This window comes from Vombatus ursinus, unplaced genomic scaffold (genome assembly GCF_900497805.2).
Source record: "Vombatus ursinus unplaced genomic scaffold, bare-nosed wombat genome assembly UNPS02009573.1, whole genome shotgun sequence".
Classification (NCBI taxonomy): domain Eukaryota; kingdom Metazoa; phylum Chordata; class Mammalia; order Diprotodontia; family Vombatidae; genus Vombatus; species Vombatus ursinus.
The window spans coordinates 25,399,644-25,424,069 of NW_020949351.1; the positions used below are offsets into that span (position 1 = coordinate 25,399,644).

Sequence of the window (24,426 nt, forward strand, 5' to 3'; positions counted from 1 at the left end):
TTTTATAGCCCTTTGGGCATAGTTCCAAATTGCTCTCCAAAATGGTTGGATCATTTCACAACTCCGCCAGCAAAGCATTAGTGTTGCAATTTTCCCATATCTTCTCCAGCATTTATCATTTTCCTGTTTTGTCGCATTGCCCAATCTGATAGGTGTGATGTGGTACCTCAGAGTTGTGTTGATTTGCATTTCTCTAATCAATAGTCATTTAGAGCATCTTTTTATATCACTGTAAGTAGCTTTAATTTCTTCATCTGAAAACTGCCTGTTCATATTCTTTGACCATTTATCAATTGAGGAATGACTTGTATTCTTATAAATTTGACTTACTTCTCTATACATTTTAGAAATGAAGCCCTTGTCAGATACTGTTTGTAAAAATTCTTTCCCAGTTTTTTGCTTCCCCCCTAAGCTTGGTTGCATTGGCCTTGTTTGTGCAAACACTTTTCAATTTGATATAATCAAAATTATCCATTTTGGAGTTATTTTGAATGGGATTTCCTTTTCTGTTAGTCATTCCTAGATTTTGCTATTGTTTTATAGAAATCAGTTATCAGTTTATTAATACGATTGTGCTAAGTACTAGAATGTTGATTATTTCTTTGTTAATTTATTTTGGATCCTACTTTACAAAGCTATTTTGTCTCTCTTTTTCTCCCCTTTCTTCCCTTTTCCCCTATGTATCTAGGATTTTCTCTGCAGAGTATGATGTCCTCAGTATCTAGGGATGATTTAGCTCTTTTCTAATGTTTATGCCTTTAATTTATTTCTTTTATTGCTGTAATTAGTACTTTTAGAACTATGTCACATAAGAGTGGAGGAAAGGAAGCATCCTTGTTTTTCTCCTATTTTGCTTGGGAATGCTTCTATTGTGTTCCCATTGAATGTGATGCTAGTTTTACAATTATAATGACCAGTCTGTTTCAATGCTTTTTAGAGTTTTTAAGCAATAAATGCATGTTGTGCTTCATCAAAACTTTTTTCTTTATATTTTGGTATATAGATTGGAGTATTTAAGAAGTGTGATTAATTATGTTAATTGCTTTTCTAATGTTGAACCATCCATCTCATACATCTTTGTTTTAAATCTACCTTAGTCATAATGAATATATTTTTGGACATTTGCATTATTTTTGACTATGATTTTATTTAGAAGTTTTACATCAGTGTTTGTAAGTGATGCTGGCCTATAGTTCTTTTTCTTTGCTTTCACCTTCCCTGGCTTAGATTTTGGGACTATATTTGTCTAATAAAAGGAGTCTGGTACAGTATTTTCTTATTCACTTTTCAGAATAATTTTTGTGGTATATTGCATTTTATGTGTTTGATAGAATTTCCCAAACAATGCATTTGGACTAGGGTTCCTCCCTCCCCCTCTCCTTGTTGGGTAGTACTTTGTATTTTGTTCAATGTAATTTTCTGAGATTGGGTTATGTAAAATCTCAGTTTCATGTTCTGTTAATTTGGGTATTTTCTTTCTTTCTTTTTTTTTTTAGTTAAGCCATCATTTCTTTCAAATTCTTGGTTTTGCTTGAAAGTAATTGTGTGTATTAAGTTTTCATAATTTTTTAATTTCTTTTTTATTGTGATTTCACCTTCATTTTTTATTTTGGTAGTTTGATTTTCTTTTTTTTAAAAGTTAAAATAGCTAAAGGTATATCAAGTTTGTTAATCTTTTCAAAGAACCAGATTTTAGTTGATTATTTCTAGTCTTTTTACCTTTTATGTAAATTCCTAATTTTCAAGATTTACTGTTAATATGCATATTTTGTATTTGTTTTATTGATTTTTTTAGTTTTTAAGATTGCATACTCACTTCATTAGTCTCTTTTTTTTTCTGTTTTGTTAATGTAGAATTTCATGTAGATTAAATGTAGGTAATCTCAGAGGACAACTTTAGCCACATTCCAGGAATTTTAATATATTGTGTCATCATTTTTATTCTTTTACATACCTACTATTTGTGTCTTTTGTTTTATAGCATTAAGTTAGTTTAGGTAGTATTTTTCATTTTTATCACATTGGCAGAGTTTAACCATGGTCAAATAAGTATCTCAATTATTTTTTCCTTTTATGAATGTAAATGGTGCTTTGTGGTCATAGTTATATAAATATTGATTCTGACTTGGTTAATTTCTGTATGTTTTATTGTGTTTTTTTTTAGTTATTTTGATTGGAATTTTTCTTATCTGTTTTATTCTTTGTACAAGTATAGAAGATTTTTGTGGATTTATCTTACGTATTTGCTACATTGCTGAAGCAATTAGTTGGCTTAAGTCTTTAATTTTATGGAGCTTTCTCAGGGTATTATCTGCAAGGAGTGATAATTTTGTTAATTCTTTGCTAATGTTTAGTTATAATTTTTGTTTTTTGCTCTTATTGCTAATGGCCTTGTTTTAGGTCACAAGGAACCTGAGGCTGAGTGGTTAAGTGGCTAATACAGAAGCCACACAGGTGATTTTGAAAGTGGCAGAGGCAGGATTTGAACCTAGAAACCCTGTATCCAATTAAGAATTGGGTGGAAAAGTTTGGTTAAAACTAATAGTGCAAATTAAACTTTTGTTTTCTTGTGCATTTTGATGAGAATTGTCACTCATTTCTATGGATAATGCATTTAAGTGATGCATTTTTTTAAAGGAGTTTGATGATTTCTTTTACTATGGAACATGAGCATTATCAAAATGATATCATATTTGAAAAATTATTTTAAGCTCGAATTTATAGTTTGTTATAGGGGCACGTAAACTTATTTTCCCTTCCTGAATAGTTTTAGCTGTATTGACTTTTAGGATTTTATTTGTGTTGGCATTTGTTCTAACTGTAACATTTCTGTACTTATACATATATAGTTAAGAAAAATGTTTATTTTTCTCAGGCTGGTATGATACCAAATTGAAACTTAATATTCCCTTTTAATATTAATTGGTTGGTCAGAAATGTTAAAGCTATCAACATTTAAACAATTTAAAGATAGGTTAATTAGAACCAAAGTGAATTTAAAAGTTATATTTTACTTATATCCATTTAAATTATAGTCCTTAATATAGCACTTGATTTTCTTTTTGAAAGTTGTTAAATATTGTTATTACTATTTTACTCCAGGCAGCCATGTTTTAGTCAAGATTTCTTCCTTTAGTAGCACTCTTGCTGTGAGTTTTGATATCGTCTTTGTTCACATTGTTTTTACTGCCTTTTTTTAAGTTTCTAGGATCACACTTAATTGCCTGAAATGTTGATTTTCCCATGAGTGACAAACCAATTAAGTGTGTGTGACACCAAGCAACAAAGAAACTAAGAATTTTATCCTCAGTCTAGCTATTAAAAAATCCATTATTCATTATCTTATTGTTTTTAAATACGGAGGTAAAATTTTATAACACAATGGGAAAATTGCTTTTGAAATAGAATAAATTGCTTGCCAGTTCAGAGGCTGCATTTCTGAAGTCAAGGTTACTAAACAAGATCCTTGTAGTTATTATCTTTACTCAATTCACTTCGTTTTTAACAGTGAACTTGTTAAAATTGTGACTCTTGATAGGACACAACCTATGCAAAAACTTTATGAAAAAGTTCACTTTGTGTATTGCATATTGTAATTATGCTACTATATTACTATTGCATATAATTATACTACTACCAATACTACTATAATTAAACATACTACATTGGTAAGTGGAATTTTAGTTTTACTTTTAACATTTTATATATTTACAAATTCAGACTTGATTGTATTGAGCTTAAATTTAAATGTCTCCTAATAATTGTTACGCATTGGTCTTCTTTCAATGTATAAGCAAGCCATAAAGAATAAGCTCGAACCTGTTTCCAAAGACCATTTCGTAGAGATTAAAAGCCAGCTATCCTTCTTTGCTCCTGATTGTTTTTCCTCCTCCTCTTCAGAACAAACATTAGTTCCTTCAGCTGTCACTTCTTTCATGTATACCTATATATATTTTTTCAATTAATAAAAATTCACCTCCCTCCCTCAGTCAGTAAATATGTATTAAGTGTCTACTATGAGCCAGGCATTGTGGTAAGCATGAGGATACAAATATAAAAAAGAAAAAGTCCCTGCCTTCAAGGAGTTTACAATCCAATGAGGGGAAGGCAGGGGCATCATGAAGTCCAGAGGAGTGCAGTGGGGTGGGAAATAAAGAGGTCACTGACCTGAGTGACCTTAAATGGAGGCTTTGGGAAGAGCTCTTCATTCTGCCCTCTAATCAGAAAGGTTCTGGGGTAGAGGGTACTGATGGAGTTTGAGCACCGAGACTGATGCAGTCTTGTAGAATGATGAGGCTCCTGGGGACAGAATGAAGTCTGCAACTGTTGAGCACAACCAGAAGCATATATCCTACCAAGCTTTCTGTCCGGTAATAGCAAGAACAGAAGGCTCCCTTGAGAAAGCCCCAGAGCTGGCAGAAACTTACTGGGAGCCACCAGGAGGGGTAGTGACTGTGCCACGTGGCAGTGTTCAGACTGAGAGAGTTTATGTGCTCAGGGGCTCTGAGGTCTCTAGCACTCTTTCTTGAGATACTATGGAGGGCTCTGACGTTATGGCATTTTGAACTTCAAAGATCCAGTGAGGGCTGAACCCTGGGAGGTGAAGGTTGGCATAGAAAATCCAGGAATTGGAGCTGAGACCAAGCAGGACTGACTACCCTACTCAAAAGTTTAGGAGGCGGCAGACACTGGCCCTGGCACAAAGTAGCAGTTAAGGCACTAAAGCTGGAAAACTGAACAAAGCAAAGAAGAAACCAAACAATAACAATTATTGTTGATCTAAAATGCTCCAAAATTAAGCTTAGAAGGATGAAGTAACACTAACAATTTTAAACAGACTCAGTGGAAAAAAATGAATTTTATATGTATTGCAAGAATACCTAGAACAAGTGTTTTTAACTGAAATATTACTATTTCAGTGTTATTGCTTTCCTGTGTATTTATAATCAGTACCATGCATTTACAAATATTCTGAGAAGACCATAGGCTTCATTAGATTGCCAAAGTGATTCATGACATAAAAAAGATTAAGAACCTCTGAGAGAAGAAATGAAGCAGGAGATAAAAAGTGAGATAAAATCTCTCAAGGAACAAACTGGAAAGTGAATAAGTAGCTTAAACAAGAAAATGGTAACTTTACTCTAGGTATGGATTCCCTCAAAACTGAAATAGACCAAATAAAAATCAATCACTTCATGAATCAGCAAGAAATTAATTATAACAAAATCAAAAGATGGAAAAAATCGCCAACATAAGATACCTGATATTTTAAAAAAGTGACCTGAAAAACAAGATAAGGAGAGATAGTTTAAGAATTATTTGATATGCTGAAAGCTGTTTTTTTTTTTTTTTTTGGTTAGTTTTTAGGTAATTGGGGTTAAGTGACTTGCCCAGGGTCACACAGCTAGTAAGTGTCAAGTGTTTGGTCTGAGGCTGGATTTGAACTCAGGGCCTCCTGACTTCAGGGCCAGTGCTCTATCCACTGCTCCACCTAGCTGCCCCTGAAAGCCATCTTTTTTTTTTTTTTAAATGCCTGCATGTCATATTTCAAGAAATCAGATGAAAACTTTTAGACCCAGAGGGCAAGGAGAAGGTAGAAAGAATCCTCTGATCGTCTTCTGAAAACATCTTCGAAAGGAAAAATCCTAGGAATGTCATAGCAAAAATCTGGAGTTTCCACATTAAAGAAAAAATACTGCAAGAATCCAGAAAGGATTTCAAGAACTAAGGAATTGTAGGATTACTGATCATAGGACTTGGCAGCTAAAAATCAGAGATAATCTTAGAAAAATAAAATTCCCAGTGGCCAAATATAATGGCTGCAACCAAGAATAACTTAAACCTCTGAAGCTGAATATAATCCTATGGCAAAATTGACTTTTAATGAAATAGAGGACTTTCAAACATTTTTAATGAAAAGATCAGAACTGAGTTTGATCTTTGAAATGCAAATTCAGAATTAAGAGAAACTTAGAAAGTTAAATTTCTTTGAGCAGTTGCAAGAGCATCTATGAAGGCATAATACTAACGTTTTAATAGAGAGAGAAGGAACAAATGCTGCTTTAGTACCTTAATGTCCTCAAAGGCTATAGAGGGAATAGATACAAAAAAATGTACCTGAGGTGGATTGATTCTATTACTGAAAATTTATTTTAAAAAATTTATTTTAATTTAATTTTTTTAATTTTTACCATGTGTTTTTAAAACTTTGGGTTACAAATTTTCTCTCTTCCTCCCTCCCCACCCACCCTCATTGAAAAGGCAAGTATCTCGATACTGGTTATAGATGTGCAGTCATGCAAAACACTTCCCTAATAGTCATGTTGTGAAAAACTAAGAATATTTCCCTTCATCCTATCTCATCCCCCATTTATTCTCGTCTCTCTTTTGACCCTGTCCCTCCTCAGAAGTGTTTGCTTCTGGTTACCCCTTTCCCCAATCTGCCCTCCTCTCTATCATTCCCCTGCTTTCTTGTCCCCTTCCCCTCTTATTTTCCTGTAGGGTAAGATAGATTTGCATACCCCACTGTGTGTGTTATTCCCTCCTTAAGCCAAATCCTATGAGAATAAGATTCACTCATTCCCTCTCACCTTCCCCCATTTCCCCTCCATTGTAAAAGCCTTTTCTTGTCTATTTCATGTGAGATATTTTACCTCAATCTACTTCTCCCTTTCTCCTTCTCCCAGTATAATCCTCTGTCACTCCTTAATTTTATTTTCCAGATATCACCCCTTCATCTTCAACTCACCCTGTGCCCTCTATCTATCTATCTATCTATCTATCTATACATACATATAATTTTTTTTTCCCTCCCACTACCCTAATACTGATAAAGGACTCATGAGTTACAAATATCATCTTTCCCTGCAGGTATGTAAACAGTTCAACCTTAATAAGTCTCTTATGATTTCTCTTTTCTGTTTACCTCTTCCATGTTTCACTTGAGTCTTGTATTTGAAGGTCAGATTTTCTATTCAGCTCTGGTCTTTTCCACAGGAATGCTTAAAAGCCTCCTATTTCATTGAATGACCATTTTGTTATCGAAAGTTTTAAGAGGGGAAAGAGAAAGGAGAGTAAAAGGAATCCTCTAGTACAGAGAAGAATAAGAAGGATGAAACTGGCTATTTTTTGTAATTGGAGTGCCTGAGAAGAAGACCTAACCTCACCTAACAGTAGGTCTGCTGTTCAATAAGCACTGAGGAAGGAGTGGTGTGGGAGTAAGTATCAGATGAACATCACTCTTATCTAAAACAGAGAAAGGAGGGTTGAACACACAAATATTTTGGTATAGAAATATATCAGACTCAACAGGAAGCCAGTTAAGGGTGAGGGAAGGGGGATTAAGAAGAAAGGAATAGCTTTTAATACCATATTAAAAAAAATTCTGCCTATCATTCAAGATTTACATCAGTGCTACTACTTACATCTTTTATGCCTTTCTATATTTCTATTCTGTATGTGGGAGACCTCTATCTCTCATGGGCAGTTCTCTTTCACCTTTGAAACCTCCATTATAGTTTATACATATATCTTAATGTTTTTATACTTATTTTATTCCCATGATAGAGTCAGAATTCTTTGAAGACAGTCTTTTTTTTATTCCCCACATTTGTTATTTGTTGATAGAAGGCATTCAATAAATTGAGTATCAGTGAGGTTAAGTGTTGGGGATGCAAAGACAAGAATGAGATGATCTTGCCCTCAAGAAGCTTACATTCTTATAACTATCAGGTAGAGATATTAAAGCTCAGTTAGGGGAGTGGGGCTGCAAAGGAGTTTTTGTTTTTTTTAACATTCACTTTTATAAGATTTTGAGTTCCAAATTTTTCTTCCTCCTCTCCCCCTTCCCCAAGACAGCAAGCAATCTGATATAGCTTATACATGTACAGTCATATTAATCGTATTTCCACATTAGTCATGTGAAAGAAGAATCAGGATAAAATGGAAAAACCATGAAAAAGAAAAAAACAAAAAATAAGTGAAAATAGTATGCTTTGATTTGTGTTTGGACTCCATAGTTCTTTCTCTGGATATGGATAGCATTTTCCATCATGAGTTTTTTGAAATTGTCTTGGATCATTGTATTGCTGAGAAGAGCTAAGTCTATCATAGTTGATCATTGTACAATGTTGCTGTTACTGTGTACAGTGTTCTCCTGGTTCTGCTCACTTCACTCAGCATCAATTCATGTAAGTCTTCAGGTCTTTCTGAAATCTGCCTGCTCACCATTTCTTCGAGCGCAATAGTAGGCCATTAAATTCATATGCCACAACTTGTTCAGCTATTCCCCACTGGATAGACATCCCCTCAGTTTCCAATTCTTTGCCACCACAAAAATATTTTTGTACATGTGGGTCCTTTTCCCTTTTTTATGATCTCTTTGGGATAAAGTCAGTAGTGGTAGTGCTGGATCAAAGGATATGAAGTTTTATAGCCCTTTAGGCATAGTTCCAAATTGCTCTCCAGAATGTTTGGATTAGTTCACAACTCTACCAACAATACATTAGTGTTCCAATTTTCCCACATCTTATCCACCATTTATAATTTTTCTTTTCTGTCATATTAGCCAATCTGATAGGTGTGAGGTGGAACCTCAGAGTCATTTTAATTTGCATTTCTCTAATCAGTAGTGATTTAGAGCATCTTTTCATATCACTATAAGTAGCTTTAATTTCTTCATCTGAAAACTGCCTGTTCATATCCTTTAAGCATTTGTCAAATGGGGAATGACTTGTGTTCTTATAAATTTGACTCAGTTTTCTATATGTTTGAGGACTTTATCAGAAACATTGGCTGTAAATATTGTTTTCCAACTTTTTGCTTTCCTTCTAATCTTGGTTGCATTAGCTTTGTTTGTGCAAAACCCCTCATCCTCACCCCAGTTTGTATTTGAATATTGTCCTAAGGAAGAGAATATTAAGGATGAGCCACAAATGGATTATGTGAAACTCTTCATTCCTGGTGTATTTTCATAATCTCTAGACTGTGGAGTACGTGCTAATAGCTTCTGTAGCACCCTCCAAATGAGGCCAGTGGCAACCATAGACCAAACCTAACTGTGTGGGACACAGAGAACACATGAGGATAAGGAAAACTGGGCTTTGCAGGGCACCGGGGCTACTACCTGTAAGGAAGCAGCAAGAATCATATAATTTAAAGGGGATCTTATAGGTCCTCTAGTCTAATGCCCGTATTTTATAGTTGAGAAAACTAATAGTTTTCTTGTCTAAGATCACAAAGGCAGTATGTGGTAGAGCTGGGTTTTTAATGTTCTTTGAGAAAAAAATACATTTTTTTAATACCTTTTGTCTTTATATTACAAAGCAATTTAAACCTCCCCCCCTCCAGATTGAACCCTTCATTGTGATGAAAAACACTTAAGAAAAACGTAGTCTGACTTAGTAGTTCCCCCTTCTCTCTGCACAGAGAAAATTTGTTTTATCATCACTTATTTAGGACCATCATAATTGCCTAAGAATTCAGATTCCTTTTATTTATCTTTTCATTTATATTATCATATTTATATATATTGTTTATTCCTTCTGCTTATTTTCATCTTCATCACTTTACTTCATAGAAATCTTTAATGCATCTCTAAATTTCTTATATTTATCATTTCCTACAGAACGGAATTATTATGATTATTGTTATTTTTGCCATCGTTTTTTCAAAGCTATTTTCCAGTAGGTGGGTATCCACTTTGTTTCCATTTCTTTGCTACCACAAAGAGTATTGCTATAAATATTTTGGTATAGTGGCCCTTTTTTCCTGCTTTTCATTTTTGGTCTACAAGTTCTCTTTATTTTGATCCTCCATGGTTTAACAATCAAGATCAAATTTGTATCATAGAAGGAATTAGAGTGGAAAGAGTAGGACCCTTTATTTTCCTTTTTTTGGATTTAATTTGAATGTTGGATAGAATTCATTTGTAAATCCACCTAGTGAGTGGATCGCCCTTTGGGAGCTTGTTCAAATTTTTTTTTCCTGAGATTGTTATTTAAATACTATATGTCTTGTCCTGTTAATCTGAACATTTTATATTTTTGTAAATATTAATTTTATCATATATAGGTTATCAGTTTTATTGGCATATAATTGGGCAAAATAATTTCAAATAACGTTCTTTATTCATTTATTGTGAATTCTTTAAAAAATTTTTTATATTGGTAATTTGGTTAAAAATTAGATTAACTAATGATTTATTTTACTGGTTTAAAAAGCAGTTTTATCTGTTAGTCTCTTAGTTTTATTTATTAATTGACTTTTTAAAAACTTCAAATTTTTAAATTTCTTTTTTGATTGTTAATTTTTTTTTGAATTTAATTGGGGTTTTAAAATTTGTACTTTTTCTAGTCTTTTTTACTTCCATGCCTAGTTCAGTGATCTATTCTTTCTATTGTTGGATAAAGTCTTTAGAGATATACATTTTCAATATAGGTGATATGTGTGCAATTATGCAAAACACTTCCATAGTAGTCATGTTGTGAAAAACTAACTCTATTTCCCTTAATCCTATCCCACCCCCTGCCCATTTATTCTATTCTTTCTTTTGACCCTGTCCCTCCTCAGAAGTGTTTGCTTCTGATTACCCCTTTTCCCAGTCTGCCCTCCTCTCTATCATTCCCCTGCTCTCTTGTCCCCTTCTCCCCCTATTTTCCTGTAGGGTAAGACATATTTCCATACCCAATTGAGTGTGTATGTTATTCCCGCCTTAAGCCAAATTCTATGAAAATAAGATTCACTCATTCCCTCTTGCCTTCCCCTTTTCCCCTCTACTGTAAGAGCCTTTTCTTTTATGTTTTTTGTGAGATAAATTACCCTGTTCTACCTCTCCCTTTCTCCTTCTCCCAGTATAATCCTCTTTCACCCCTTAATTTTATTCTCCAGATATGACCCCTTCATCTTCAACTCACCCTGTGCCCTCTATCTATCTATCTATACATATATATAATAATTTCTTGAAAGATGATGTCTAGGCCCTTTTTTTGATCATGACTTTCAGGTAGTCCAATAATTTTTAAATTATCTCTCCTATATCTATTTTCCAGGTCAGTTGTTTTTCCAGTGAGATATTTCACAATATTTTCTAACGTTTCATTCTTTTGAATTGGTTTTACAGTGTCTTGATTTCTCATAAAGTCACTAGCTTCCAATTGCTGTATTCTAATTTTTAAGGAAGTATTTTCTTTGGTAAGCTTTTGGACTTCCTTTTCCATTTGTTCAATTTTGCTTTTTAGGGCATTCTTCTCCTCATTGGCTTTTTGGATGTCTTTTGCCATTTGGGTTAGGCTATTTTTTAAGGTGTTATTTTCTTCAGTATTTTTTTGGGTCTCCTTTAGCAAGCTGTTAACTTGCTTTTCATGATTTTCTTGCATCACTCTCATTTCTCTTCCCAGTTTTTCCTCTACTTCTCTTACTTGCTTCTCAGAATCCTTTTTGAGCTTTTCCAAAGCCTGGGACTGATTCATATTTTTCTTGGAGGCTTTGGATGTAGGAGCTTTGACTTTATTGTCTTCTTCTGGTTGTATGTTTTGATCTTCTTTGTTACCAAAAGAAAGATTCTTGGTCTGACACTTCTTGGGAGGTTTGCTCATGATCCCAGCCAATTGATCGAGTTATAAACTCTTTATTAAGGTAGAGGTCTGCTTTGGGGGTTTGTACAGCTGTTTTCAGAGATACTTCTAGGGACCTGTAAATTTTCAGTTCTCCCAAGGTGGTATGATAAGGGGCAAGGTGTTTACTCCTTTCCTGGCTTTTCCTGGCCTGTGCTCTGGTCTGTGAGTGACCACAGGCCCTCTTTTCTGTCTTGAAACGATGAGGAGGATTTCCTCTCCACCACCACTACAAGCTCCACTACGCCAGTGCTGTTTCTTCTCGCCCCAGGACCGCTTCTCAGAACTGTGACCCAGATCCAAGGACGGGCAAAGCAAGGGATTCCTGCCTCAGCTCTGGCAAAGAGATCCCTGCAGTCCCCCTCTGATCAGTCACTGGATTCCCCTTCAGTCTGTGGGCCCTTAGGAAACAGCCATGGCCCCAGGCCATGCTTGGGAACTGGGGCTGAGACCTACATTCTCTCTCATCTGAAGAAATACACTTTTCCCACTGACCTTCTAAGTTGTCTTTGGAGTTCGTGGGTTGAGAAGTCTGTAAACTGCCACAGCTGCCTGTGATTCAGTCCTCTGAGGCCTGCTCCACATTCTCTGCGGCCTGCGCACCCATGCCAAACTGCACTCCTCTCCCAGCCTGGCGTGTTATACCTCTCCAATCAACCATTCAGGTTGTCTTGGTCTGGAAATTTGTTTCACTCTGTCTTTTTGTGGGTTCTGCTGCTTTAGAATTTGTTTAGAGCCATTTTTTATAGGTATTTGGGGGAGTGTATGGGAGACCTCAAGTAAGTCATTGCTTTTACTCGGGCCATCTTGGCTCCACCCCTGAATGAGACAGCATACTGCTTTGGCTACATCTCAAGCCTTTTGGCATATTGTCTCATTGTTCTTATATTTAATAACATTATCTATTGTTTCTGTGATTTGTTCTTTGACCGTCTCATTTTTTGTGATTAAGTAATTTCATATCTACTTTTTTTATAAATTGTCAGTAATAGATATGTTTAATATTTTTGCTTTTTTCCATCTGTGTGTAGTTTTTATGTTGTGATACATGGTCGTTTTTTCTTCATGTGTTATGTGACATTTGTACTCCTAGTGAAGTCAGTGCTATTATTATCATTCCTATTTTACAGATGAGGAAAGTGAAACAAAGAGAAGTTCAGTGACTTGCCTAGGGTCACACAGCTAATTAAGTGTCTGAAGCTGAGTTTGAACTCAGGTCTTCCTGACTTCAAGCCCAGCACTGTTCTGCCAGCTGCCTCTGAATAGATGGAAAGGTGAGAAAGAAGGAATATTTAACATACAGCTACAGTTCTCATTGAAACTTGAGGTTAGGTTTGCTCTGAACATTTGACATTGTTCCAAAAGTTAACTAAGATTGAGAGATCCTGGTATTTAAATATCACAAAGTAAGTTAGGACAAAGTTTTATTTTAAATTCCAACAATTCTAAATTGTTAAATATGAAATATGAATGCTTTTCCATGGATGATAGCTAGCATTTATATAGTACTTTAAGGTTTGTAAAATACTTTACAAATATTATTTAATTTTATCCTCACAACAGCCGTAGGAGGTAGGTGCTAATAATACTATCACTTTACAGATAAGAAATGGAAGCTGATAGAGATTAAGTGACTTGCCTAGCTATTAAATGTCTGAAACCATATTTGAATAGATCTTCCTAGCTCCATATGTAGTGCTTTCTCCTCTTTGCCACGTAGTATTCAGTAGATTAGTAATCAGTAGAGGCCTATCATATCTAACTTTTATAAAGTTCTGTTCAGTGTCTTCTTTCCATTGGTCCCACGTTTGTCCTCTGAAATTTAGTAAAAAGATATTTAATCTTCCATAGGAAACCTTTTCAAATATTTGAAGACAATTTTCATGCCCCTCAAGTCATCTTTTTTCCCTAGACTATATCATCCTCATTCTGCTATTCATTCCTTATATGACATGGTTTTAAATCCCCTGTTTTTGCTCGTTGCCCTCTTCTAAACGTATTCTAGCTTGTGAGTGCCCATTAGGGCACCAGAAAATGTTTTTAGTTAACAAGTGTCTCTCATTTTGAATATTGCCTTAAAGAAGTGTTAAGATGTTTTTCAGTTTTTAGGGGGGACTATGTCAGTATTAACAAAACTGCCTAATATACTACCTTGCTAAAAATGTATTGCTGTTCTTAGTCACATTTTAACATAATAATTTCTGTCCTATCTGTTATGTCTTGGAATCTTTAAAATTAGGTTGCAGGAAGAAGCAATGAAAGCTAGGGGGGAAGATAGTCTTTTTTAAGCTGAAAGGATCAAAAATGGGTGTGAACTAGAGAATATAGCTCGTTCCTTCTTGTTTTGTTTTTTCTCAAGTGTTTTAATTCTGGATTTCTCCCCCAATCAGTCAAGTTATCTATATTTGCTTAAGTTCAGTTTCTCTTTATATCTATTACTGACATCTATTTCATTTTATTTCTTTTTTACTATTGTATCCTCATTGTATGCATTGCCTTTTAATTTTCAGTCACATACCATCTCTCTTTCTGAATACCTTGCTTTTTAAGTTAAATTTTTATTGGTATCTTGTGTTTTAACATCACTTTCATTTCTGCATCTATCCCTACCTGCTTTCTTGCCCAGCTAACTATCCCTTGTAACAAAAATTTTAGAAGAGGAGGAAAAAGAAATCAAAACTCTCATCCAGCATGTGTAATGTTTCATACCCAGCCCCCTCCACTCCAACTCTTCACCTCTTCAAAGAATCACCAGATCATAGCTTTAGAGCTAGAAATGATATTCGGGACTCATTATTTTACAGATATGGAACTGAGGCCTGAGAAGTGAAATTACTTGCCCAAGATCACAGGTAGTATTAAAGTCAGGATTTGAACATAGGTCTGTTATAAAGACCCCAGACTCAATTCAGAATTCAGTCTGAGACTAGGCTTGCTGAATTTCCCAAACAAGAGTTAGCTGGGTAATAATGAAATCAAGTTTGTGGATTGAAAGAAGAGATACCATTATTGTCGATTTTTGCGAGAAGCAGGTGTATGCTCCCTCATGGGACACACACATATACAGAAGCAGAGCATGCAATTATATAAGATTATTTGGCTTTAACCCTACCTTGTTCCACTCTTCCTTTCATCCATTGGACAGGAAGTCCCTCTTCCTGGACCGCCCTTTACGTGTTACTCCTTGATGTGTTCTTCCTCCCTTGTTGTGCAATGCATATATGAAAATGACTGCTGTCTCCTCCCATGGGGTGTGTAAGTTAATATGCATGAGGCTAATTAGGCATGCATATTAGTGGAAAGTCAGTGACCATTCCTTGACCCTGATCAGTTTGAGTCAGTTTCAACCTGGGCCCTCTTCAAGACGAACTTAGAGAATTCTTTCAGCTATGTGATTTGGATAGGGTTGTTCTGCCCTTTGTCCCCTCATCCTATTTTGCACATTCCTGCACATCCTATGTAACATCTATTTTTGCAATATTCATTGTTCCTATAGAGTCTGTGGAAACCAAACTGTTAGCATTTCTCATAAGTCCTTTTAGGCTAAATCTTACCCTCTGTCCTCTGCATCATACTCTCTCGAATGTAATACCCTAGTAATGCTTATATCAAATTATCATTTATTTGCCTACTTCATGAAGATTACTGGGCAGTGTGTGCAGGGGTTGGTGATGGTGTAGTTGGTGGTACAAAAAGGGCCTTTCACGTGCAATATCTGCCTTCAAGAGGTTTTCACAATCTAATTGGATTATATTGTGTTGGCAAAGAAAACCCAGGTTGGAAAGGCCAGAAGCTTTACCACTGGAAACAGGAAGAGAAGAAATCTCCCCAACTTCTATCTGAAAATAAGTGAATTATGTTAATTATGTCTTTGTCTCATCTTGCTATCAAAGTAACCTCTAATTAAATTCCTGATGGCTATAGCAAGGTGATGAGTGGTGTGTCTGTCATATACAAGGAGAAAACTTGCTAACTTGGGAAGATCTTACCAGGCTGGCCATGAGATGATACTTTTTTTTTTTAAGCCCTGACAACTCACAGAATACCTCTTTTAGTATATGGGTGCTTCAGTCAGTGTCAGATTGGGGGACAGTCTACTCAGGCAACTCGTAGATCTCTGACAAATGAGAAGAAACCTGACTATTCAAGCTGTCTAAAAGTGAATAGGCTATATTGGAGGTGGAGTTTCTCATTACCAGGTGTCTTTAAGCAGAGGTTGATTGCATGATTGCTTGTGGAGGATGTTATACAAGGGAGTCCCGGTTTAGATATTGGTTGAATTGAATAACTCCCAAGGTTCCTTCCAATTCTGAAATTCTAGGAGTCAGTCTCTGCTCCCCTACCATGACCAAGCTCCCAGGCCAGTAACCTGTTGGAGGGATGTTATATAGGATCATAAATGTAGAGCAGCAAAGGATCTCAGAGGCTAGTCAATACAAAACCCTCGTTTTACAGATAAGGAAATTGAGGGACAGGGAACTTAAATGACTTACTAAAAGACATTTTCTCAACTTCTTTCCAGAGCTACACTTGAATGTTATACACATAGCCTCCCTTTCTTCTTCCCTCCTTCCCTTCCTTCCCTCCTTCCTAATTAACTATCATAACTGAGAATGTGAATGGGATGAATTTCCTCATAAAATGGAAGGGGATAGCAGAATTCAATAATGGATCATTCTTACTTTTTAATTGCTTCTTATATCAAAGTATCAGGGTTTAACGACTGTCTTTTCCTCTTCATACTTCTGTGACATTATATAAGTCATTTCATCTTTCTAGGCCTCAGTTCCTCAGCTGTAAGATTAGGTAATTTTAATTGTTATCTCTGTGTAGATGACTCAATTCTGCTTTTCCAGCTTTTACTCCTCTCCCAGTCTCCAGTTTCATAGCTCCAACTCCCTATTAGAAATTTGAACCTAGATATTCCATAGCCATCTTAAACTCATGTCTAGCCTTGAACTCATTATGTTTTCTTCCCAAACTTCTCTTATTCCTAACTTTTTTATTACTCTCTAAAGAGTGCCACCATCTTATCAGTTATCAACATTTGCAACCTAGGAATCTTCCTATATTCCTCTCTTTTTTTCACATCCTTTATCCAATCAGTTGTTAAGTTCTTTTGTTTCTTTCTACTTTTGTAACATCTCTCCTTTATGCCCTCTTTTCTCTTCTGGCACTGCAACCACCCTCATGCCAAGACCCTTATTACTTTATCTGTGGACTATTACAATAGCCTGCTGGTTGGTCTCCCTCAGGTTCTTTCCACTCCAGGTCCTTCCTCCTCTTACCAAATTGATTTTTTTCTAAAGGGCAAATCTAGTCATATCACCCCCTATTTAGTATACTCCAGTGAGTTCCCTGTTGCCTCCAGAATCAAATATAAAATCTTGTTTGGCTTTTAAAGCCCTTCATGACTTACCCTCTTCCTACCTTTCCAATCTTTTTTGCACCTTACTCCCTTCCAGGTACTCAGTGATCCAGTGATCTTGGCCTCCTTGCTATTCCTTACAGAAGGCACTCCGTCTCCCAACTCTGTATCTTTTCAGTGTATGTCCTCTGACCTTTCCTGGAATATTCTTTGTTTTCACCTCAGCCTTCTGGCTTCTCTGGCTTCATTCTGGTCTTAGCTAAAGTCTACCTTCTGCAAGAAGTGTTTCTCAGTCCTACTTAATCTTAGTGCCTTCCCTCTGTTTGTATCTTATTTGTACATGGTTATTTCCATTCTTTCCCCTTCATTAGACTATGAACTTCTTGAGAGCAGGAACTGTTTTTTGCCTTTCTCTGTATTCCCAGTGCTTAAGTGCCTGACATAAAGAAGGCACCCAATAAATACTATTTCACTGACTAGTTTGACTCACTGACTAACTAGATTGTCTTTGAGATGCTTCCAGCTCTAAATCCCTTATCCTGTATTCTTATGTTGCTCTGAATACTGTACTTTAAAAAGAATTTTAAAGAATACTTTTTAAAAGAAATTGGACATTTCCTTTCTGCTATTCAGAAAGAGGTTACTATTTTGAAATTTTCTCATGATTTTTTCTGGATTGCCCATAGCCATCTTATATGTTCATACTTGACCAGTAGAACCTTTTACTATAATAAATCCAGCCTTGAAAATAATAATTTAAATATTAAACAAATCCAGTCCTTGTTTCCAATATACTCATAGAGTTGCTATGTTCATACATCTAACAAATGCTGAAAACTAAAACAATAAGCTGTTAGTGTTGAGTATAATAACTCAAACTTATATAGAACCTTAACATTTATAATTTTTTTCTCACAACACTGTTGTGAGGTAAGTATTATAAGTAGTATTTATCCCCCTTTTACAGAAGAGAATATTTAGGCTAAGAAATGTTAAGGTGTTTGTTAAGCTTAAGGCAAATATTAATTATCAAAACCAAGACTTGAATATTCCTATCTTTTGTTTTTCATCACTGAGATACCTCTCTTCTTGGAAATGTGTGGAAGTTGAGGGATGGCAATTACTTCTTGTCAGGCTGGATAAAAGTGGGAATGTCTGGATCACTAGACATGGGAATACATAGTAGACAATTATGATACCCACTGAACTGTTTATGGGAATATATGTGAGTAGGGAATTTGATTTTAGAAGTAGCAATATAATGCAGAAGCATGGAGGGCTCTTTTATATTTTTAACTAACTATGCTTTTTTTTCTTTAAGTAGATATCAGCTAGAAGATGAATCCTCCCATTTGGATGAAATGCCACTAATGATGTCTGAAGAAGGTTTTGAAAATGATGAAAGTGATTATCACACATTACCACGGGCCCGAGTAACTTACAGAAGAAGAGGGATAGAATGGCTTGTTTGTGGTGGATGGAAATTCCTGTGTACGAGGTTTGTTATTTATCACTTCCTGTTTCCTTATACCCAAGTATTAACATGCATAAACAAATTAAATTTATAAATACTTTCAATTTTTTTTCCCTTGCAGTTCAGTTTAGATGAAAAGACAGCAATAATCTTTCATTGGTATCATAGAAAACCATAACAACATTGGCTTTAATTGGTTGTGACTAATGTAAGGTAGAGGGACAAATAAATTCATTAATTCAATAGAAGTTAACATATCAATTTTAAAAGTTAAAAAGTATGTAAAATTGATGATCTTGGATAAATACAGGACAGAATTAGTTTTGGTCATTATACTGTCATTTATAAATTTATTTGTTCTGTTTTCTTTCATTATTAACATTCCCATCAGAAAAGATAGAAGAGCATAGTAAAATTTTAAAGTACTTATAGTGTCACTGGGCTATAAGTTAAGGTGGGTTAAATTATTTCACTAGCAATGAATGTCTTTTCCTTATCTGTCTAGAATACAGATCAGTACAAATACATAGTAAATGAATTCTGAAGCAAATTCAACCCTAGTCTTGTTAAGCAGATGTGTGGGAGCTATATAATAAGTATCAGCAGTCATGACTCTAGAAAATGATAAAAGTTAGTATATTGTATATGTAAAGAGTCCTTCATTGAAAGAGTCCAGCCCTACGTACAGACAGGAAGGACATTCTAGCTGAATGCAGCTGTCATGATTTAGTAGAAAATGTCAAATAAGTTATAGCTTTGTATTCTTTCTGCTGTTCAAAGTTTATATTCAGTACCCAAAGCTTATGTTCAGTACCCTTTTTCCTACTGTGACCTTATCAGTGCCATTTCACCATAAATGGAACATTAACAGTGGTGGTGGTTGTTGTCTTTTGTACTTGAGGAGGACCAAAATGACATCACTACATCAGGGTCAGTGTACATACTGTGTATCCGACTGTGGCTGATAGATCAGTGTGAGCTTGGAAGTCTCTATCCTGGTCAGGCACAAATAATCCATGTGAACATTTGGAATGGAGATGTCTCTAAATCTGTGCATCTCACATTTCTTTTGAGCTATTGCAATTGTACTTTGCTCATAGAGCAGAGAGCCTTCTTTTATGTGGGCATGCCATACTGGGTGGTCTTATGCCATTTCATGTCTCACAATCAGTTCCAAAGCTTTTCAGAGAGACCTTGACAGTGTCCTTGTATTACTTCTGACTTCCGTGTGAATATTTGCCTTGTGTGAGTTCTCCATAAAAGAGTCTTTTAGGCAGAAACATGTTTGGCATGCAAACAACGTTGCCTGCCCATTAGAGTTGTACTCTCTGCAGTAGGGTTAGATTGCTTGGCAGTTCAGCTTGAGAAAGGACCTCAGTGTTTGGTAACTTATTTGCCAGGTGATCTTCAGAATCTTCCTAAGACAGTTCAAATGGAAGTGGTTCAGTTTTCTGGCATGGTGCTGGTAGACTGTTCAGGTTTCACAGCTATACAACAATGAGGTCAGCACAGTGGCTGTGTAGGCCTTCAGTTTGGTAGGCAGTCTAATACCTCTTCTCTCCCACGCTTTTGTTTGGAGCTTCCTGGACACTGAGCTAGCTCGGGCGCTGTATGTGTCAACTTCATCTGTGTGCACACTCCTGGAAAGTATACTGTCAGGGTAAACAAACCTATCCACAGCATTCAGAATTTTTCCGTTGGTTGTAATTGAAGGTTCTACAAATGGATGGTGTGATGCTGGCTCGTGGAGAACCTCTGCTTTCTTGGTGTTGTCAGGCCAAAATTAACACCAGCGACAGAGAATTAATCCATACTCATGCATCACAGCTTCAGAGGCCACATCGAGTACACAGTCATCTATGAACAAAAAGTTGTGCACCAGCTCTTCCTCCACTTTATGTTTGGCTTCTAGTCTTTTCAAGTTGAAGAATTTACCATCAGTGCAGTAGCTGACCTTGATGCCGTGTTCATCCTCATTGAAAGCATTTGACAACATGGCTGAAAGCATGCTAAAAAGCAGGGGAACAAGCATATAGCCTTGCTTCACTCCATTGATGGCTAGAGAAGTGCAAGAGCATCGTCCATTATCCAGAAGCTGTGCAATTATGCCATCATGAAACTGGCATACAGTACTGATGAACTTCTCTGGACAATCAGATTTTGCCATGATCTTTCACAAGCCCTCACGACTGACAGTTTCAAAGGCCTTAGTCAGATTGACACATGTTGTGTACAGACCTTTGTTCTTCTCCTGGCATTTTTCCTGGAGTTGGGGCAGCAAATGCCATATCAACTGTTCCTCAGCCCTTTTTGAAGCCACACTGGCTCTTGGTGAAGATGAACATCTCCCAGGTGAAATATCAGCCAGTCAAGGAGGACTCTGGCAAGAATCTTGCCGGCAATGACTAAGAGAGAGATCCCCCTGTGATTGCTGCAGGACAACCTATTTCCTTTTCACAGATGGATAGTGGAGGCACCCTTGAACTCCTGGGGGATAACCTTCTCTTGCCATGTAACCCGGAAGAGTTAAGTCAGTTTTTGTATGAGGAGTAGACCCCTGGCTTATAAATCTCGACTGGAATAGAATCAATACCAGGTGCTTTGCCAATTGAGAGGAGCCTAATGGTATTCAAAAGCTCTTCTTCAGTTGGGAGTTTGGCTAGAGAGGGATGAACTTCAATCTGAGGTGTATGATCAGAGGCTTCAGCATTGGTTGATGATAGTCTGTTGAGAACACTATGAAAGTGTTTAGCCCATCTCTCCAGGATCATGTCCTTATCACTCATCAGTGTGGCTCCATTAGCACTGAGTGGTTGAACTGTACCATAGATCTTTGATCTATAAATAGCCTTCAGGACATCATAACAGCACTTTGGTTACTATTAGTGTAAAACTGAATTTCATCTGCCTTCTTACTTAGACAAGAATCCTGTATCTCTCTAAGCTTTGCTTGCACTTTACTTTTGATGGAGTTAAATGTGGCCTTCTTAGAGACAGATGAACTATCCTGCTTATAAGCCCTGTGAAGCTCTCTTTTTTCATTGTTAACTTCTGAATTTCCCCATCATTTTCATCAAACCAATCCTGATGTTTGTGAGTGTTCTGGCCCAAATGAATAAATGTAGTGCTTGTCATCAAATCTCTGAAAGCTGCCCATTTCTTTCCTGCTTCACTGTTGCAAGCCATTTGTTGGCTTAGCTTTCCCTCCAAGTTAGCAACAAATTGTTCCTGCTTGGAGAAGTGCTTTAATCTGTTGACATTAAGTCTTCTGGTAGTAATCTTGCTTTGGGGTTGCCGCTTTTGTTGAATGTGAATGTTTAGCTTGGAGAGGATTTGTCACTCACATCCTGTGTATCTCTTTTCCTTGCAATACATAGTCTATTAAATGCCAGTGTTTGCTGTGAGGGTGCCTCCATGAAGTTTTATTGCATTTAGGTAAATGGAAAACAGTGTTGGTGATGAGAACATCATGAGACCCACAAATCTTCAGCAGTAAGTGACTCTTGCTGTTGCTGTTTCTGACTCCATTCCCCCCAGGGGCTCCCTACCATGTCTGATAGTCTATGCCTGTTCTGGCTTTAAAGTCACCCAGAATTACAAGTTTGTCTTCTTTTGGCATATTGATGACGAATCTCAACTCTTTGTAAAATTTTTCTTTGACCTCATCACGATTTGACATGGTAGGAGCATATGTACTGATGATGGTGGCATGGCACTTTCCTGCAGATGGCAATTGTATTGTCACAGGCCTGTCATTCTCTTCTTTTGGAAGGCATACAAACTTGTTGACTACATTATATTTGATTGCTAAACCTATGCCAGCTTCATGGCGCTCATCACTACGACCCCTCCAGAAAAGCATGTATTCAGCTCCTACTTCAGTAAACTGGTCTTCATTTACCAGTCTTTTTTCACTCAAGATTGCTATTTGGATGCGATATCTGCTGAGTTTTCTCACAACAAGAGCTGTTTGTCTTTCAAGTCTTCTGGATTTCTTGTTATTCGTAAGCATGCACACGTTCCACGTACCGATGGCGCGTGGAATCATTTCTGCGAAAGTTTTTGTACGTTTGTTTTTTTTTTGTGTGTGTATCTTTTCGAGTAGATCCTTGGTAGGATACCTGCCTGCTGCAATAAGGCCAGGATAATGTTTCAGGGATGGGGAAGCAAACAATTTTTAGGGCACCTTTTCTAAAAGCTCCTTCCACATGCCAGGACATGAGTGGTGCAGTCCTTAAAGAAGGCTGCTAAGATACTCAGGGGGCTACCGAATCCCACTGCTTCTTTAGTCCAGTGAGAAGATGACCCTATGGCCTGGGCTGCCTCTGTGCAGGGTTGTGATTACAGCTCCCAGTCTATCAGCTCCTGCTGCTTCATCACTTGCTCACTGCCACTGAACTGCGAGGTAGGTAAAAATGATAAAATGGTATGGGTGATATTTTTTGACTTGCATGTAAATTGGATTTAAGTGAGGCAGAGTTACACAAAGTAACTCTCAGTCTTCCAGAATCATCGAAGTCCAGTGGCAAGATAAAAGTCAAAATGATTGTCAGTGGCTTAGGCGTCTTTGATGTCTGACCAAGCTCTAAGTGCTGCACAGCATCTGCTTCTGTTGCCTTCATAACCCTTTGGTACAAATTGTTCATATCTGCCTATTCCTTCTGGGAAATATTCACATGCTTGGGGTAAACAACCTCCACGACCCCCCATCGCTGTTCTCTGACAGGTTTTTTTTCCTTAGTAGCATTTTATTTTTTTCCAATTACATGTAAAGATAGTTTTCAACATTCATTTTTGTAAGATTTTGAGTTGGAAATTTTTCTCTTTCTCTCCCTTCCATCCCCCTTCCCCAAGACAACAAGCAATCTGATATAGGTTATACATGTAGGTTATGTCATGTTAAACATATTTCCACATTAGTCAATATTATGAAATAAGAATAAAAACAAAAGGGAAAAAACCACACGAAAGAAAAAAAGTGAAAATAATATGCCTCGCTCTGCATTCAGAATCCATAGTTCTTTCTTTGCATGTGGTTAGCATTTTCCATCATGAGTCTTTTGGAATTGTCTTGGATCATTTTATTGCTGAGAAGAGCTAAGTCTATCATAGTTGATCATTGCACAGTGTTGCTGTTACTGTGTACTGTACTGTGTACAATGTTCTGGTTCTGCTCACTTCATTCAGCATCTCACTGACAGATTTGAGGGCCTGTCAGTTACTCTCAAACTAGTTTAGCCTGTTTGCCAAAATGGTTTTACGGAAGTGTAGCCATTATGCATGCTATAGCTTCTTGCAGCCGTGGGTGAGAGTTGGTTGGCAGGTGGACACCAAAGGCAGAAAGCAGCCCTGAAAAAGGTCTTGACAGTCCTCACGCCAGAAGTACTAGTCTTCCTTTAACACTTTGTAAACTTGGAACACTATCAGGTTACCGTCAAAAAACAATGTTATTTCATTTTTCCTGTTTTATGTTTTTTCTGAAGTATATGAAATAAAATGTCCCTTACCAAATTATTTTTATCATTGCCATATACTCACCAAGGGATGTTATGGGGATTAGTGACTTTAAGAAAGTTATTTTTGAGGGATTACCACTTCAAATATTTCTGTGCCATTTGTCTTCTTAAAATCAAAGTTTTATGGTTTAACTAGAGATCTTTGTGTGTATAAATGCTACCATGATTTGATTTTTGGTTTCCTAAGCAAGAAACATATTAATACTGTCAAATATTATGTAGCTATAGTGATACCATTTCAGGAGAAAATAACTCTTCTAAATTAATCATATGAAAATAAGCATTTTTGAACTTAAGTGGGAAAGACTTTTATGATGATGTCCTGTACAATGAATTTTTATGTAGGTAGATTATAACCATCAAGCTAATACTTTTATACAAATGGAAATACTTGTTTGAATTTAATGAAGAAAATGGGGCCCTTTTTTAGGATTTTTTTTTGATGTTAATTAGTCT

The 24,426-nt window shown here is 36.4% G+C and overlaps 1 protein-coding gene across 5 annotated transcripts in view; it reads left to right on the forward strand.

Annotated features, from left to right (window-relative positions):
* The window catches only part of ATP9B (ATPase phospholipid transporting 9B (putative)), a 450,228-nt gene that overhangs the window by 4,818 nt on the left and 420,984 nt on the right, over positions 1–24,426 (forward strand). For 2 of the 5 annotated variants that reach the window (XM_027852395.1, XM_027852396.1), the window contains exon 2: positions 18,305–18,478. In XM_027852395.1, the coding sequence (XP_027708196.1) occupies positions 18,305–18,478 (174 nt within the window). Of the gene's footprint in view, positions 1–12,825; positions 12,887–18,301; positions 18,479–24,426 lie in introns of those variants that run through there. The other 3 variants (XM_027852398.1, XM_027852397.1, XM_027852394.1) reach the window with 3 other exon arrangements.